Below are 19,497 nucleotides of genomic sequence, written 5' to 3'. Positions count from 1 at the left end.
TAGAATATATAAAGAACTCCTACAGCTCAGCAACACAAAATAATCAAGTTAAAAACTGGGCAAAGAACTTGAATACACATTCATCCAAAGATGATACACAAATGGCCAGCAAGCACATGAAAAGATGCTCAGCATCACTAATCACTAGGAAAATGCAAATCAAACACGATATCACCACACAAACGTTAGGAGGCTACCATAAAACAAACAAACAAACAAAAAGGAAAGAACAAGTGTTTGTGAGGGTGGGGAGCAATTGGAGCACCTGGAATCCTTGTGGATTATTGGAAATATAAAATATAAAATGATGCAGCCACTATGGAAAACAGTTTTGCAGTTCAGTTTCAGTTTTGCAAGATGAAGTGCTGGAGACTGGTCACACAACCATTTAAACACATTTAACACTATTGCATGTACACTTAGAAATGGTTGAGATGGTGAATTTTATGATATGCATTTTTACCATAATAAAAAATAATCTACAAATTTGAAAAAATATAACCCATTCACATTGTTGTACAACCATTTATGTACTTTTCAAAAGAGTTTTCTAGCCAATAGGAAAGTGAGGGTGAGAAGATACTTATGACTCTCCAAACTTACTTCATTTGTATATGAAGGTGTTCACAGGGACTCCTTGTGTTTATGAACTCAGTTGATTCTCCAAAATAGTTTCAGAATTATTACCCCAACACCATTGCCAATAACAACAACCACAAAGAAACTAAGTAATATTTAAGCCTTCTTTGCAGTTCTTTTTGGGTTTAGAGTATATTCCACTAAGGTTATATATGGTCAGAGTGCATGTTCAAAAGTTATTTGAATTAATTCTTTTCTTTGTGTGGTCATATTACTGATTTGGTATACAGTTAGGAAACAGGTCTTTAAACCTATGTTTGTGTACACTTTTAGAGTTTGCCTTTCGATTAATTTTGTTTTCTGAATTTGTAAAACATATTTCAAAAGTCAAAACTATTATACCAAAGAAGTTACACTCATATCCCTTCACCTTCCATTCTGTTTTCTCCTATCCCTTTCATAAACCTTGGTTTCTGATTTATCCTTCCTATATTCCTTGTTTTAGCAAAAATAGTCAAAAACACACGTGTGGGTATTTGTGCACACTCGCATGCGCACCTCCCCTCTTTCTTATGCAAAAGATAGCATAATATATATGCTCTTTGTCACTGTTTTAATGGTATCCTGTAATTATTATGTGTAGTGTTCTCATTATCATTTTTTATATGTTTTTTATAAATTCTGCAGTTTTGGTTTGTACATCCCCTTTCTCTCAAGGTTTTTTTTTTTTTTTTTTTTTTTTTTTGCGGTACGTGGGCCTCTCACTATTGTGGCCTCTCCCGTTGCGGAGCACAGGCTCCGGACGCGCAGGCTCAGCGGCCATGGCTCATGGGCCCAGCTGCTCCGCGGCACATGGGATCTTCCCGGACCGGGACACGAACCCGTGTTCCCTGCATTGGCAGGCAGACTCTCAACCACTGCGCCACCAGGGAAGTCCCTCAAGGTTTGTTTTAAAGAGTTTTTTAACCTCCAGGTAGAAGGACCTTTTGAAAATTATTTGTTTTTCAATGGTGCTATTCATTTCTGGTTTTATTGCATTGTGGTCAGAGAATGTTGTTTGTATTATTTCTACTTTAAGGAGCTTCATGAGTGTTTTTTCTTTGTGGCCTCATGTTAGAACAATTTCATGACTGGCCCATCTTTGCTTGAGAAGTTATATTCTTTATAATCAAGATGTGATACACACACACACACAGATACACACACACACACCTATAAACTATACCTTATAAGGTCTTCTGTATCTTTATTTACCTTTTGTCTGTTTGATGTGTCTTAGGCTGAAAGTGGTTTGTTAAAGTATTATTACTGTGTGTCTGTTGTTTTCTCTTTGCATGTCTCACATCAGAAACTTTGCATAAAGTTTCTGCTTTATCAAGGTAGTTGCTGTGGCTTTAGCATTTGCAGTTTGTGTTAATGCTGTGTGGCCTGAATTTTACCTTGCCTGGTATCAAGATCACAACTCCTGATTTCATATTATTTACACTTGCCTAATATATCTGCCTCTTCCTTTATGTTCAGCCTTTTGATTGCAATTTGTTCTCTTGTATACAGCATAAAGTTGGTTTTATTTTACTTTGCTTTGTCTTACAAGTAACCTGAAAATCTTTTTCTTTTAATGTGAGTTAAGCACATTTACATTTATTGGTATTACCAATATGCTTGGTGTCAAGTGTTTCATTTTTTAAAAAACTTTGTTTCTTTTTCTATTTGTTTGGCATTTAGGAAGGTTTGCATTCTTGTTATACATTAGGGGTTGGCAAATTTTTTGTATAAAGGTCCAGATAGTAAATATTTTAGGGTTTTGTGGGGTACATAGTCTCTGTTGCAACTACTCACCTCTGCTAATGTAGACGATATGACTGCATCAATATGTCTATGATGTGGACAGAATAAAGAAGCCATAGACAATATGTAAAACAATAGGTGTAGCTGTTTCCCAGTGAAGCTTTACTTAAAAAATAGGTAGTGAGCTGGATTTGATCTGCTGGCTGTAGTTTGGCGAGGCCTGTTCTAGGGCTTACCTATAAATACCTTTTATAATGCCTGCAGCCCCCTTTATCTTCCCTTGGGAGCTTTAAGTAATATCCTTTGACTGTACTTCATTACCCATTTGGTAACCAATGAGCATATGCTACTTTCCCTTTTCTCCCTTCCCTTTACTATTAAAAAATTGTTATATTATTTATACTTTGTCAGGACAGATAACACTTATATGTATATACTGTTCTACTTTTATACCTTCCTTTGTTTTGGTCTTAGACCTAAAATTAAATATATTCAGGGCTCACCATCAATCCTTTTGCCAGAGTATCACTGTCATCTCTTGGTTGAATGAAGGTCTCCTCTAACAGATTCCTTGGGAGGGGTTCCTGAGTACTGTACTGAGTTTGTGCAGGTTTAAAGCTATTAATATTTTTCATAGCTTTGATACTTGAAGAACAGCGTGACTGTATATAAAGACCTAGCCTTATACTTTCTTTCCTGTCATCTTGCTTTGCATGTTGCTGTTGACAAATCTAATGCCATCCTGATATCCTTTGCTTTGTAGGTGATTTGATTTTCTTGCCTGAAGGCCCAGAAGGATTTTTCTCTTTGTGGTTTAAGTGTAATACCTTTACTAGGCTATATCTTAGTTGATTATCCTTGGTCATTTTTTTTAGATGTTAGTGAGCTCTTTGAAATGTATCAATAGAAGACTTCATTTCTCTCTGGAAATGTTTCTTGAATTATAGTTTCACATATTCTGTTCTTTGTTTTGTTTTTATTTTTCAGAAATTCCAATTACGTGTATGTTAGGTCTTCTTTGCCTAGATTCTATAGCAACCAATTTTTTTCTGAGACTTTTTAGCTGTTTTGTTTTTATTATCTTGGCATTTTTATTCCTCCCCTTAGCACCCTTTATTATATTTTCATTCCTGTCTATCCTCTCTTTGGATGCCCAGATTTAAATGTTCATTTCTGAAATTATTTTGTCTCCCTCCCTTCCCCCATTTTCTTCCCTGAGTCATCTCTGGATGTTCATCTTCCTCTTTTTCATATGTTTCTGTTCTGAGTTTTTGAATTCTGATTTGGAATGGTTCTTCATACGTACAAATGTTTGTTTAAGAATATTTAATTTAAGTGAGTGTATTAAATACAGATTGCTTCTGCTTTGTGGGCTTTTTTAGGGGGAGGTGGGGTGGGGGTTTTACCAACTAAGGTATTTTGATTCTTGTGGTAGTTTTGTACTAATAATGCATATTATTTCCATTCATTCTGAAATGTCTTATCTTTTCCTGAACCAGTAGTAGTTATTCTGTTAAGTTGGTGGTCAGAGGTTTGGATGGTGTACTAGTTTTTAGTTCAGGGTAATCTCAGCTCAGTGCATTTTACTTAATAGAGTTTTTTCCTAAGGTTTAAGGGGGGCAGGTGATGTGTTCTGATTTTGTGTTTCTCATTTGTGCTGTAGGATCTTTAATATACTGCTTGCCTCCTTCTCCTGATTGCCAACACTCCAAGGGACCCTTGCCCCTTGTAAGTCATCTCCATCCACTCCAGGACCCTTCCCAAGCCTGCCACCTCTGGTCCCAGGAACTTTCACGTTCCTCTTTCTATTGCCCAGTAGTCACTGCTTTGATGAGATCTCAAGGCTGTTCTCAATATTTCCCCGCTCCTTGTGGGATTCCCTCCTTGTAAGGGTGGTTTTATCTGTGTTCCTCCATCATGAGGAACCCATTGCCCTCTCCTCCTTTTCACTCAGTCTCCACCCATCTTCCTGTTCCAACATGGGCTCTAGATTAGCTTTGCTGGTTTCTAATGTCTGTTTACATGGAAATTGAAGTTTGTAGTATTCTGTCTCTCTCTTAGCTAGCTTTCAGTTTTGTTTTACAGCTTTATTTGCTCTTCTTGTTTATCCCTAAGGTCTCTGGAGCATGTGTTGAGCGATTTGGATATAAGCAGCTGCCATTATCCTATGGAAGCCTGGAAGTCAACATTTTGTCTTTTAAGCTATTCTTTCTTGTTGTTTAAATAACACCAACTTTTTGCTGTATATTTTTAAAACATTGCCTGTGTTTTCCTTGAACCATTTCCAGAAAAAGTAATTAGATTGTTATCTGCAATCATTTTGAAGGGCTCAAATATAGATATGGAATTAGACTTGTTCCATATTCTTTAGAATCAATGGATTGAAGGTTCAGGGAAGGATATTTAGAATCAGTACAAGCAAGACTTCTCAGTGGCTAGAGCTGCCTAGAGATAAGTAGGCTGCCTATAGGGTTTAGAGGTCTTCAAGTTCATCTAGAAAAAAGTTATATAAGGAATTCAAGCATCTAATGAGTAAATGGATAACCTTTAAGGTGCCACCTATGAGATGCTGCAAATTATGGGCTGGCCCACAGACTCAGCCATGATGAACGAATTCAGCTGCTGGCTGGTTTATTGCAGAATATGTACAATACGGTTTCACATTATATCATGAAATATGGAACATGATCTGTGCTAGACATGGAACAAGTTCAGGAAACTGCATCAAGAGCTCTACCTTTTTAAAATGACCACAAGAATGTATTGGGTATTGAAAGAATTATCATAATGATGAAGAGCAAGAGTCCCTGAGCTAGTCTGGCTGGGTTGAGGTTCCATCTCCACTTCCTGCTAGCCAGGCATATCACCCGACTCCTCTGTGCCTTGGTTTCCTCATGGTACGATGGTGAGAATTGTTCTATCTGTTTCATACGGCTGTTGTGAAAATTAAGTGAGTTAATCCAGTGAAGTGCTTAGGATAGAACCTGGCACATAATAAGTGCCTTTTAAGTGTTAACTATTATAGGTCTCTAATTCCTTTCAGAAACTCGTGGGGCCCAAATGCATGTTCGAATTCAGATTTTTTGTTTCAATTTTAAGAAAGCACTACAATGCATGTGTCATATATTATGAAACCCACTAGCAGTGTCTGAGACAGCACTCTGTATTCAAATGCCTTAATTATTTAATTATTTTGTGAAACTTATAAAACTTCACACTAAATGGGATAAAGACTCACATCAATTTAGGTCAGAGTTTGCTGCCAGATTACCTATGAAAACCTTGCCTTTTTTAAGAGCTTTTTGGATTTTGAAATTGTTATAAGTGAATATGGGCCATTGTCACCATCATCATCAGGTCCCTGCATTTGTCTAGGATCCTTGAGCTGTCAGCAACATGGTTCTGCTCCAGGATGAAATAGTGAACCTACAAGGTGGATGATAACTGTAAAGGTTTTTTAAAGTTATAATGAGACTAGCTCAACTTACCTGAAGTAGACCTTAAGCCAGGCCTGCTAGGGTATGTGGGAGAGTAAAAGCTGCCTTTGGGTGTGACTGGAACATAACTTGGGGGATGGGAGTTTGTAGATATAAAATAGCAGCTATATTATCTCGTTGCCACCTTAGCATCAGAAGTATATTCATTTTCAGACCTGCTCTCCCATTGTTGAGACTCAGATATTTTCTCTGTCTTTGATTTATCTGTGTGTTTGTCTTTTAGGCTTGTTCACCTCTCTTTAGTAGCTCAGCTCTCCCTCTTGTGTCCATTTCAGATACCCTCAAGAGAGGCCCAGTTAGATATTGTCATCTAGATTTATGCAAGAGCAGCCCAGAGACCTCTGGCCAGTTTATGGGCTGACTGCTCTTGGGTCAGGTTCCAATATCAGGCCCAGCCAGTCGTCCATGTAAGGCAGTTTACATACAAGGGATTGTGGAGTTACGTGCTTGGTGGGCATTCCAGTGGTTGGCCTGTCCAGGACTATAATGAGGACAAAGGATCATTTAAGAAATATACCAAAGAACAAGTCATATGTCAGTTGTAAGTATTAGTAGATTTGTCGGTGCTGGGAAACAATAGTTTGTTTACACAGACAGAGTACCCTGGTGAATCAATCTAAATAGGAGGTAGCTCTTCATGAGAAAAGTCTCGAGCTCAGTGGATTTCAAAGAGATGGACAAAAAGGATGGCAGGGTTTTAAATGACAGTACTTAGTCACATGTACCTAGTGAGTTGTAAACTCTTGGTCAAGCTGTGTAGTTTGTAGAAGTTCTTACAGTTTCTCCCCAGATCATAGCTCCCACCAATTATGCAATTATGTGATCTTCATTCCTCCATTCGAGTTGTCCTTTTACGTTTGGGTTTTTTTTTTAACTTTTATTTTGACGTCACTGTAATAGCTGTAATACCACTTACAGAAAAGTGCAAGAATATGGTACATGTTGGTTTTGCTCTTGGGCTGGCAGTTAAGTGTGCCCTCAGTTACCACTGTCCATCTGTCATCTCCTTGGTGGTGGGAACCAAAGAAAACACTCTTCAGGTTCCACTTAGCTCATGTGTTCATTTTTCATAGCACTTACTCTGGGCCACTCTACAATTTAAGAAAAAGTTGGACCTGCTTCAAGCAGTTGCTCATCTAATTTTGTGGCCAACAGTGTTCAGAATCTTAAGTTCACTCTCCCTAATTAGAAACCTGTTAATCTTCCTGATGGAAAGTATACAGTTAATTGCTAAATGCAGAACTCTTTCAGAAAATGTCTCTAGATACATAAAGCATGTCAGGTTGTTCATTAGTAAGCAGGTAAGAAGGGTTAAGTATGAAAAAGGAATACTTAATCATGTATTCAACTAAAATAAAATAAGAATACTCTGAATTTTCCTCTTGAAACACCTTACCTACTCCTCACTCCCCAGTTTTCAGACTTTTCTTCCTTTGGCTTTCGTCCCCTAGAATAGGAGTCCTTCAGTGAACCGTCATCATCCAGATGTTCTGGGCCCTTTCTCTAGGACCATGTCAGGATTGTCTTTGAGATGTTTGATACCTTGCAGCATCATTTTTAGGAACTCTTTGATATGTATGCTTTTGTTTTCTCTCTCTCTCTCATGTCTCAAGTGACTAAAGTCTGATTGACTTGTGAAGGAATTTTTGTTTGAATTATAATCTCCCTTAAGGGTATCAATGTGAACTGCTGGATCAGAATGGCTGGCCACCAAGGCTGCAGGGAATCTTGCAGAGAGGGGTGTGTGTGTGTGTGTGTGTGTGTGTGTGTGTGTGTGTGTGTGTGTGGCTTTATATACATTACATAGAAGTAGAGAATTCTTTTAAAAAATAAGACCCACACACTTAATTGTTCCATGTAACTGTGCCAGTTCCACAAACTGTTTTTTAAGTTGAGGTTAAAGTTTATCCATGTGGTGAGCGTATACCTGTGAGGGCATATCATAAGCCATATACCCACCATTCAAATGCACAAGGGGCTGGGAGAGAATCAGTCAATATGATTTCTGTGGTGTAAAAGCTTGTTATGGGCAGTCAGAATAGAAAAAAATGCTAAAACACTCAGGATGTCTACTACGAATGTCTACGGTCTACTAAAATGTAACTTACAGTGTTAGTGCCAAAATATAGGTCTTATTGAATCCATATTTGTTTGAAAAGACCAATAGTTTTATTGTTCTCTGCTTATGTTACTTAAATCTGAAAACATTTTTAAAGTTTGGGAGTTTAACACTTTACATTTGTCCTGGCTGCTTAATGAAAGAGAAGAAGAAACCAAGAAGGAAAGGATGCAGTGTAAGCTTAAAAGGGGGTATCAGTATTTGAAAGTACCTGTTTAAGCTGTGCAAATCAGTCCCTGCAACTGGCAAATGGCAGCTCAGTGCCACTGTGTGAAGTCATTTGAGAGAGCTTTACGTGGTGATGATCTTTAAGGCTGTAGAATGCTAAACTAAATAATGATTTGGGAAAGATAGTGTTTCATGTATTTTCCAGGTTGCTTTCAATCCTAATAGGATAGCTTCTCATCAAAGGCAGGGTATCCGATTCTTAAATAATAGAGGATACCCTCACTATTTGCTGAGGACACATTTTAGGAGAAAATCTGACATTGCAATTATATATTTGCTGCTACCCAATTATACTCATATGCCTAGGTGGAAGTACGGTCTAAAATTTAAAAACAGCAAGATGGCAGATTCTTGTTTTGCTCAGCAAACATGTCTTGAACACTCAGCAACATCATGGTCTCTGCTAGCTACTGACACCACAAAGGTGAAAAGACAAGGCCTTTGTTCTCAAGATGCTGACAACCTTGTAGCGAGACAGACAAGTAAACATTTATTGTGCACCTCGATTCCAATAGCCATGGAAGAGCCACAGCACCAGTCCCCACTGGGCTGATCTTCAGTTTTCTAGCCCACACCAGGCCTACCAGTCAGAATCTCAGAGGTGGGACCTGGGAATGTGTATTGTCAAAACCCACCTGGGTTCTCATCGACAAGCCAGGCTTGGGAACCATGGCTCCAGGGTAAGATGCCTCCACCCCTGGCACCCAGCTTGCCTCCTCCTTCCAGGATCTTGAGAAGCTGCTTCTCTGGTAGCATCCTTCACAGACTAGCCTCAGGTTAAGAGGGGGAAACAGGGAGAGGAGGGAACAGATTGAGAAGTGTTCCTTAGAGGCATCCAAGCATGCCACCAAGATGTGAAAATCTAAGTGCACATCAGGTACTCGGAGAGTGTCCTGTTCTTTCTAGACAATACGTACGAGCAGTACTTTCACCCCTTTCCTCTTTCCTATTCCCATTGCCTGTGCATCTCTTGTTACCACTCATTGGGTCAATCTAGATGTGAAAGGTAACTTGTCAACTTTATCGACCTTGTTAGAAAGCAGGGGAGGGTGTGTGTACCTCAGCGTTTAAGATTGCCAAAAAGAATGTAATGGATTGTGAGAATATCATTATTATGTTTTTGCTTTGTATAGTTTTGTGGGTGTTTTCATCACATTTTTCGGGGTGCTAAACATTTTTATTTTTAAATCGAGGGCCTATTAATCTAGAAAAGTTGGATAATCCGGAAACTGATATGTGAATGCTGCATCCAGGCTGTTTTCTGGCCTGATTCTTTAGGTTAGGAGGAGATCACTTAAACACTGGGATGGTTATTGTCATAGCCAGCGGATCTGGAGCTCAGTAGAGAGATGTGCTGTGTATTAGTCAGGTCAGGCTACGCTAACCACTATAGCAAACCGTGGCTTAACACAACCTAAGAATTAATCCTCAACTACTGAGGGATCGTCAGTCAGTAATCTTTGCTTCCCCATCCCTGGGTGGCACAATTCTAATGTATGTTCCTCGAGGTTCCCTGGCAGGACTGAGCCCCAATTTCCTGCCATAGTAACTTGCTCATCATTGTACTCTTTATTGGCTTTTCTCTTTTTCTGGTCTGACTCTCCCCACTCCTAGGGTTGCCTCCCAAATAAACTCCCTGTTCCTAAATCCTTATCTCAGAAGTCAGCTTTTGAGGGAACCCAGCAATGCACGGTCGAGCTGAGAAAGACAAGTATGTTCCCACCCTACACAGTATATACCATGGTGGACCAGACTGGTTGATCACAGTAACAGCCTCTACTTAGAAAGGGGGAAAACGGAAAATACATGGCAGGCACTGGATTGTAGAAATTCTGGGGTCCTGCTGAGCGGGCATTATTAAGGGAGGTTTTGTGATTAAACCCTGGTTCTAATTCTAAGATAACTCCTTTTGCACTGTTCTCTGGCCCCTGGCTCAGCTCAGCACACAAAGGGTTCTTCTTGTCCGTTATCCTCCTTTGGCCACATCTGAAGGCGGCACCTGAGCTTCCCAGCCTGCATCCTCCTGGAGCAAGCTTAGGGGACCAAGATTGTTATTTTTGTTTGTTTGTTTTTTACAAACGTACCATTTTATTTTGATTCTTTCCTCTGACTTTTTCTCTTAACAGCTTTGAGGTATAATTCACATACTACATAAAGTCCACCCTTCTGAAGTATACAATTCTGTAGTTTTTAGTATATTCATAGAGTTGTGCAGCTATTACCACTGGTTCCTGAGCATTTTAGTCACCCCAAAGAGAAATCCCATATCCTGTAGCTCTCACTCCCCATTTTCTGTCTCTCCCAAGCCCTTGGCAACTACTAATCTGCTTTCTATCTCTGTGGATTTGCCTGTTCTGAACATTTCATATAAATCGAATCATATAAGATGTGACTTTTTGTGTCTGGCAACTTTCACTTGTTTTTAAGGTTCATCCGTGTTGTTGCATGTATCAATAGTTTGTTTCTGTATATGGCTGAATAGTCTTTCTTTATATGAATATACCACATTTTGTTTATCCATTCATCAGTTGATAAAAATTTAGGCTGTTTCCAATTTGGGGCTATTATGAATAATGCTACTAAGAAGATTCAAGTACAAGTTTTTGTGGGGACAATATGTTTTCATTACTCTTGAGTGTATACATAGGAGCAGATTGCTGGGTCAAATGGTAACTCCATATTTAATTTTTTGAGGAACTGTTTTCCAAAGCCACTATACTATTTTACAATCTCTCGAGCGATGTATGAAGGGTCCAATTTCTCTACATTCTTGCTAACGCTTGTTATTGTCTTTGTGATTATAACAGTACTAGTGTATCTAAAGTCGTATCTCACTGTGTTTTTTTTTTAACTAAAGTGTAGTTGATTAACAGTGATCCAGATATATATACAGTTATATATCTATATATCTATATATATATATATTCTTTTTCAGGTTCTTTTCCCTTATAGGTTATTATAGAATATTGAGTATAGTTCCCTGTGCTATATACAGTAGGTCCTTGTTGGTTATCTATTTTATATACAGTAGTGTGGATGTGTTAATCCCAAACTCCTAATTTATTCCTCCTACCCCCCTTTCCCCTTTGGTAACCATAAGTTTGTTTTCTATGTCTGTGGGTCTATTTCTGTTGTTTAAATAAGTTCATTTGTATTTTATTATTTTTCAGATTCCACATATAAGCAATATTATATGTTTGTCTTTCTCTGTCTGGCTTACTTCACTTAGTATGATAATCTCTAGGTCTATCCATATTGCTGCAGATGGCATTATGTCATTCTTTATACACCTGAGTAATGTTCCATTGTATAAATATACCACATCTTCTTTTTCCATTCATCTCTTGATGGACATTTAGGTTGTTTCTGTGTCTTGGCTATTGTAAATAGTGCTGCCATGAACATTGGGATGCATGTATCTTTTCAAATTATAGTTTTCTCTGGATATATGCCCAGGAGTGGGATTGCTGGATCATATGTTAACTCTATTTTTAGTTTTTTAAAAAACCTCCACACTGTTCTCCATAGTGGCTGTACCATTTTACATTCCTACCAACAGTGTAGGAGGGTTCCTTTTTCTCCACAACCTCTCTAGCATTTATTATTTGTAGACTTTTTGAAGATGGCCAGTCTGACCAGAGTGAGGTGATACCTCCTTGTAGTTTTGATTTGCATTTCTCTCATAATTAGCAGTGTTGAGCATTTTTTCATGTGCCTGTTGGCCATCTGTATGTCTTCTTTGGAGACATGTCTGTTTAGGTCTTCTGCCCATTTTTTGATTGGGTTGTTTGGTTTTTTTGATATTGAGCTACATGAACTGTTTGTGTGTTTTGGAAATTAATCCCTTGTCAGTAGCATTGTTTGCAAATATTTCCTCTGATTCTGTAGGTTGTCTTTTCTATTTTGTTTATGGTTTCCTCACTGAGGTTTTGATTTGCATTTTCCTAATGACTAAAGACATTGAGCATCTTTTCGTATGTTTATTAGCCATTTGTATATCTTCTTTGGAGAAATGTCTATCCCAATCCTTTGCCCATTTTTAACTGGGTTATTTATCATTTTATTGTTGAGTTCTAAGAGTTCTTTGTATGTTCTGAATATAAGTCCTTTATCAGATATATGATGTGCAAATAATAATTTCTTCCATTCTGTGTGTGGGTTTTTTCACCTCCTTGATGGCATCCTTTGAAGCATAAAAGTTTCAAATTTTGATGCGGTTCATTTTACCTATTTTGTCTTTTTTTTTACTTGTGCTTTTGGTGTCATTTGTGCAAAAGGTTGTTTTTACAACTTGAAAGCAATTGTCAATGAAAAAATTAATCAATAGTCGATCTAAGAAAGAAATGGAAAATTTTATTTGAGCCAACCTGAGATTATAACCTGGGTGACAGTCTTTCAGGAAGCTCTGAGGACTGTTCTGAGGTCAAAGCACAGTTATGTAAGTTTTTGACATGATGGGTTATATGTCAAAGGATGTATTATTGACAGTTTACACAATCCAGATCTACACATACAAAGTGAGCTGTGGGTCATGGGTCATCATGGCCCCTTACAAGATTAAGAAGGAAGGTTATCTCCTAAGGAGGTCTGGTTAATGCAGATACACAATACACACTAAAGGGGAGGGAGGAGGCCCAAATAGGCAGAGAAGAATTTTATGTTTAAATTTTCTTGTCTTGCCATAAAGTATGAATTTTATTCCATCACAGCAAAGGCTTCTTCAGACTGAGTTTGTGGTTTCTTTGGCAGTGCAGATCCCGTAGTAATTTAGGTCTCTGATCCCTTTGCTTCTAGTCAGTTGCATATGCCAGTATCCAGAATTCCTTTCTTGACATATTTCTCAAGCTCAGTTTGTTGGGTTTTGGGGGTTTTTCCTTCTTTGCCTTGGGCTGCTATAACAAAATACTGTAGACTGATTGGCTTAAACAACAGACATTTATGTCTCATAGTTCCAGAGGCTGGGGAGTCCAAGGTCAAGATTTGATTCCTAGTGAGGACCCGCTTCCTTGCTCTGAAACAGCTGCATTCTTGCTGTTGCCCACATGGCCTCCCCTCCCTGTGCGAGCCCGAAGAGAGCGCTGTTGTCTCTCATCCTCTGCTTTCAGGATGTGAATCCCATTATGAGGGCTGTACACTCATAACCCCATCTAAACGTGGTTACCTTCCTAAGCTCCCCAACTCATAATATCAGCACTTTGGGTGTCAGGGCTTCAAAATAGGAATTTTGGGGGGACACAAACATTCAGTCCATAACGCTCTCCATTTCATTTTTTTAAATTGTGGTTAAAAAACAAAAAACATGTAAAATTTACCATCCTAATTATTTCTAAGTATACAGTTCAGTAGTGTTAAGTACATTCACATTGTTATGTAACCGATCTTCAGAACTCTTCATCTTGCAAAACTGAAACTCTACACCCATTAAACAACAGCTCCGCATTTTCCCCTCTCCCCAGTCCCTGGCAACCACCATTTTACTTTCTGTTTCTATGAATGTGACTACTCTAGAAACCCCGTATAAATGGTATCATATAGTATTTGTCTTTTGTGACTGACTTAATTCACGTACCATGATGTTCTCAAAGTTCATCCATGTTGTATTTTGTGGCAGGATTTCCTTTCTTTCAGGCTGAATAACATTTCATTGTGTGAGTGTATTGTTTATCCATTTATTCATCCGTGGACACTTGTATTGCTTCCTCCTCTTGGCTATTATATAGCTGCTGTGAACATGGGTGGGCCTTCGTTCCATTTTTCTTCAACTTAATGGTGGCTACCCTAAGGCCATCTAAGCTGAAGGCTTCACTCTTTTTTTTTGGGGGGGGGGGGCCTCTCACTGTTTTGGCCTCTCCCGTTGCGGAGCACAGGCTCTGGACGCGCAGGCTCAGTGGCCATGGCTCACGGGCCCAGCCGCTCCACGGCATATGGGATCCTCCCGGACTGGGGGCACGAACCTGTGTCCCCTGCATCGGCAGGCGGACTCTCAACCACTGCGCCACCAGGGAAGCCCAAGGCTTCACTCTTAATCTGGGTCACTTTATACTACTGAGAAAATTGACTGGGCCTTTGTTGTTCAAAGCCTGTTTCAGTCTTTTCCCTTACTTTCTGGGGTCTAGAGGCAACTGTCTTTTCCAGCCCTTCAAAGCCTCAAATTCCTGAGCTGTCTATTCTCTTTCGTTACTCCTTGAAAAGTGGTCACTTCTCTCCTGTGCTCATCTCTTCCTGCAGTGTTTTGCCAGAGGGAGTTTTTCTTGCTTGAGTCACAGTCTGATGTGGGTGGTGGGTGAGGCGCTGTGCTCCATAGTCCCTCAGGTGGCTGTCTGACTCCAGGGCCTTATCCTCACCTGTACCAGCAAAGAGAGAGAGAAGCGGGGAGGGTTGCACAGGAAGGCTTTTAGGAGCCTGACCTGGAAGTAGCATATGTTCTCCTACCCCCATTCCATTGGCAAGACTTGTTATTACAGCTCTCCTTAACTGGAAAGGAGGATGGGAAATTAAATATTGCTCTGTCCCCAGGGAGAAAGGAAAACAAGATTTGGTGAGCACAGAGCAGCCACTACCACAGGCTAGAGCTAAATTTGGAAGTGCCAGCCTATAGGTAGTGATTAAACCCATGAACAAAGATGGGGATCACCGGTAAAGATGTAATGAGAGTAATGGGGACCATCACAAAAATAAGGGCACTATCCGGAGGGCCTGTCATGGTAAAAATAATTTATGTAACTTAACTTTACGATGTTTAGAAAAAGTACTCCCATGTATATAGGAAGTTTTAAACATGTGGATTAAAAATGGAAAAATAGCTTTTTCAGAAACTGGAATGTTTTCATTCCTTGAAGTTAATGCAGAAAACAAAATATATTAGCGTGATTATTTTATGACTGATGAAGCCTGTGAGTATAAAATGACTCTGAATTTTAGAAATACTGTACTAAGTAAAGATTAATTTTTGTTTATCACTTATTCAGTACATGTTTATTGAGCATCTAATATGTGACAGACAGTGTGAGCATTATAACAGTTAAGTCACAGGCCCTCAAGGGGGATCAAATTAAGTAGGAAAAAAAATAAGGCAAGGAGGGCTTCCCCGGTGGCACAGTGGTTGAGAGTCCGCCTGCCGATGCAGGGGACACGGGTTCGTGCCCCGGTCCGGGAGGATCCCACATGCCGTGGAGCGGCTGGGCCCGTGAGCCATGGCTGCTGAGCCTGCGCGTCCGGAGCCGGTGCTCCGCAATGGGAGAGGCCACAACAGTGAGAGGCCCGTGTAACGCAAAAAAAATAAAAAAAATAAGGCAAGTAATGAATACCTAAAACATGAGGCAGAATCTTCAAGACCACAGGAAGTGTTTAAAATGTGACACCACCAGGGTGGCAGTCTGGAGATGAAAGAGCATTGGTTTTGGAGTTAAGCAGATCTGGGTTTGAATCACAGCTCTGTAGCTCTCCACGTAACCTTGGGGAAGTTATTAACAACTTGGGACTTCTAGTTTCCTTATTTCCAAGTTGGTGATAATAATATCTACCTTTCAGGTTGTTGTGAAGATTAGGGGTAATATGTATACACAAAGCCTAACACAGTGCTTGGTATTACAAATATGGTAGTTATCTTCTTATTACTGAGGAAGGTAGAGCTCGTATTGGATTGGAAAAATGACCCTTACCTTCCACTAATTCATGAGCTCCTCATTCAGTAGTATTTAGCGAAGCTTTACTGTGCACACAGTGCTTAGACTGTGTGAGTATCTTTGTTCGCTACAGCCCCATTCAGTTTGTAATGCAGTCATGTTCGTACACAGGTCTGCAGCCACCAGGTTTATATGCTGTCCTCCCCTCTTTCAAGTGATCGAGACCACTCTGTCCCTTCTGACGCCATCCCCATCCTCCTCTTTGCTATTGGCAGCTGCCTGACTTACTACCCCACACAGTCTTCTCTTCTCCTGCCCACCACTCTACCTTCATTGCTTGAATTTCCACAAGGTGCCCCTCAGGAAACCTGTTTTCTTCACGTATAAATCTTCCTTAGGCCCCTTCCCTAAGCTTCTCCTTTCATTTTTTCCCAGTTACCTCAGGAATAACTCACCACCTTTTTTCTGTCTTGGCTTGCTCATTTTCCTTCTCACGTCATGGATATCGTTAAGAGTCTATGTCTTACACGTATCCAGGCATCTCCACAGAAGTCTCTCTTTGTGGACACTGACGCTGACGCCAGCTTCCGTTGCACACGTCCTGTCTGGCAGGCGCTGTGTTGAGCCTCCTTATCCTCCAGCAGTCCTATTGTAAACTAACTGAAGGCCGGGACCAGCTATACACCCTTCTCATTTCTCAGTACAGTCCTCTGCACACAGGAAATGGCTTGTAAATAGCTCTTGATCAGAGAAAGGAAGAACAATCAGTTTTACCTGTCAGAAAATAATTTTTGAGAAATTAATTCATATACAGTTGTATTTTGTTTCATTGCCAGTATTGCAGCAATATTCCTTTTTTATGATAAATGCAAACAGCCTCGCTTCAGTATTGGATTAAATGTGCTTTTTGTGGGATTAGTTAAGGACCATTTATTACATTGTTTTTATGGCAAACTTGAATCTGAGTTCTAAACAGCTGCCTTTACAAAGTCATTTTGGTGCATAAATGTTAAGATGTGGACTCTCTGTTCAAAATTTTTCCCTATCAATAATTTTTTTAAAAAGAGGATTTAGTTTTCAGTGAAAGTGCCTCGTTTGTCTTTCTCTTCTGTGTCTTCTTGTGCCATTTACCAAAAATAAAAATTCTCAAACTTTTTCAGTCTTCAGGCATGAGGTAATTGCTAGAGCCAACTGGAAACAGATCAGGGATTAACAGACATAGCACATGTTTGCCGATGTCCCAGGGTTTTGACTGCTGAGAGGCAGACATGCCGCTGTAACTGAAAACAGTCATCACTAGAGAGCATACAACTTTACAGAGAAAGAATGCTGTACTCGTTGTTGTCAGTGAATGTGCCGTATTATTTTGAGGGCTTGCCCATCATAAACAAGTTTAAAAACAACATCTAAGTTATGTCACCTCCGTATCTATCCTGTCACTGCTCTGTTGAAGACTTGAGTGCCTCTTCCTGGGCCACTGCCCTTGTCTCTCCCATGTGTCCCGTCCGTGGTCCTTCCCCATCTGACCAGCCCTCCTCCGCAGCCTTCCCTTCACTGTTGCTCCTCAAAAACACTACGCTGATCAACCTTTCTTTTTCCTGATTTCTTCTTCTTTTATCCCTCCCTCCCTCCCTCCCTTTCCCTTCATCCTGTTTCTTTCACTTTTAGAAAACCGAAACAAAGTAGGTAAACGCACAGAACAAGTCCAGATGTCATGAAAGGCCCAGTTCAAAAACTACTTCGTAATGTTTCTCTGAGTGTCTCTTCCATCCACATAGATGAATACACATCATCTTTATTTCCCCTGGGAAATTTATGTTTCTAGAACTTACCATATTCTGCCTTGTCTTACCATTATAGCTAGTGGACTGCAAGCTCCCTAAGAGCAGTATGCATGTGTGGTTTAACTTTGTACACCTCTTAACACCCCTTAGCAGAGGGGTCTGCTCATACTCAGGGCATAAGAAGTGTTTGTTAAATACTTACTTCTCTTCAAGATAGGCTAGTGTAAATGTCCTTCATTTGAACTTGGTGTTTGTATCATTCACATTCTCTTTCACATGAGTGTAGATTTTCAAGGTGCAAGAGCAGTCCCTTTCTATTAACAAGTTTAATCTTGCTTTTCATTTGAATCCCAACAGTCAGTGAATTGTACCTTCTCTTTTGGTAGCCTCGTGTGCAAGCTGAACACAAGGACCACCATCCTCGCAGCAACCAACCCCAAAGGCCAGTACGACCCCCATGAGTCTGTGTCAGTGAACATTGCCCTTGGCAGCCCACTCTTAAGTCGATTTGACCTGATCCTGGTTTTGCTTGATACCAAGAATGAAGACTGGGATCGTATAATTTCTGCCTTTATCTTAGAAAACAAAGGTACGTGGAGACGAACAAATCATTCAAATTGACAAAAAGTAGACGTAACAAATGAAATTTTTCTTGAAGAAAATTAAATAAATACCCAAGGTACCGTAACTAATGGGCAGTAGAGAGAGGCTTAGATAGAAAGCAGTGAGACGAGTCAGTTAGTGAGCCCAGAATAACAAACGGAAGGAAAAGGGTCTTTCTCTGCTTGCCATTGATGAGATTAAAGTTGGTAAATGTGTCCTTTGTGGTGAAAGGGGGCAACCTTATGATATATAATTACCACGTGGTTCACCTCTTGCACCCAAAAAAATGGACTGAGTTTATGAAACAATTCTAAATGTGGGACTTCTGTCAAAAACTTAGATTTACCAAGTACTATTTATTTCTGTATATGGCAGAACAGAATTATTCTGAATAATTTAAACCTCTGTAGGAAGCTTACCTTTATTAAGCTTAGCGCCTAAGACTGTTTATTATAGAACTATATGCAGAGACACATCTAGATTTCAATGGCCACAAAACCTGAAGGTCATCTTTTTAAAAATGAGTACAAGAACTTTAGCAAAACCCTTAATATGAGATGTTTGCCTGTTCTTAGAAATTACTGACCCAATACGTGATATATACAGGTTATCCAAGCAAATCAGAGAAGCTCTGGAGCATGGAAAAGATGAAAACCTATTTCTGCCTCATTAGGAATCTGCAGCCCACACTGTCTGATGAGGGTAATCAAGTTCTCCTCCGGTACTACCAGATGCAGAGGCAGAGCGATTCCCGGAACGCTGCCCGGACAACCATCCGCCTGCTGGAAAGCTTGATACGATTAGCAGAAGGTTTATTTCCTTCAGCAGATAATACTTTTATCGGGTGTCCAGTGTGAGCAAGGCATGGGGCTTGGCACCGTGAATTCAGAGATGAGTGAGGATGACCTCTGAGGTGCTTGCTCATAGTTGCTTAAAAAGTAAAAACTCGGAGCTATGAAACCACTCTTCTGGGGACGGATTATAGATGTTGAGTGGAACGAAGCGTCGTTCAGAAAGAGGAATCTCTGTGACATCTCAGAACCTCCCATAACTTAAGACATCATTCATGTAGACCGTCTCATTTACGGATGTTTGTTTCTTGATGGCTTCTGTTAGCACTTGGGGTGGAATACTCCCTTACTGGGAAATATTTCCTATATAGCACCCTGGGTTATTTCTCACCAGTTGCCACTCACAGCCCACCACTAGCACAATAATGCTGAATTAACAGTACCATGCTCTATCCCATCCCTAAGGTATGAGACTTACATGCA

At 39.9% G+C, this 19,497-nt stretch overlaps 1 protein-coding gene across 5 annotated transcripts in view; it reads left to right on the top strand.

The window, feature by feature from the left end:
- Nucleotides 1–19,497, top strand: part of MCM9 (minichromosome maintenance 9 homologous recombination repair factor) — an 82,092-nt gene that overhangs the window by 52,112 nt on the left and 10,483 nt on the right. For 4 of the 5 annotated variants that reach the window (XM_033867662.2, XM_033867659.2, XM_033867660.2 and 1 more), the window contains 2 exons: nt 18,007–18,209; nt 18,830–19,033. In XM_033867662.2, the coding sequence (XP_033723553.1) occupies nt 18,007–18,209; nt 18,830–19,033 (407 nt within the window). The remainder of the gene's footprint in view (nt 1–18,006; nt 18,210–18,829; nt 19,034–19,497) is intronic. The other variant, XM_033867661.2, reaches the window with a different exon arrangement.

This window comes from Tursiops truncatus, chromosome 12, assembly GCF_011762595.2.
Source record: "Tursiops truncatus isolate mTurTru1 chromosome 12, mTurTru1.mat.Y, whole genome shotgun sequence".
Lineage (NCBI taxonomy): Eukaryota > Metazoa > Chordata > Mammalia > Artiodactyla > Delphinidae > Tursiops > Tursiops truncatus.
This window is presented reverse-complemented; position numbering and strand designations above follow the sequence as displayed.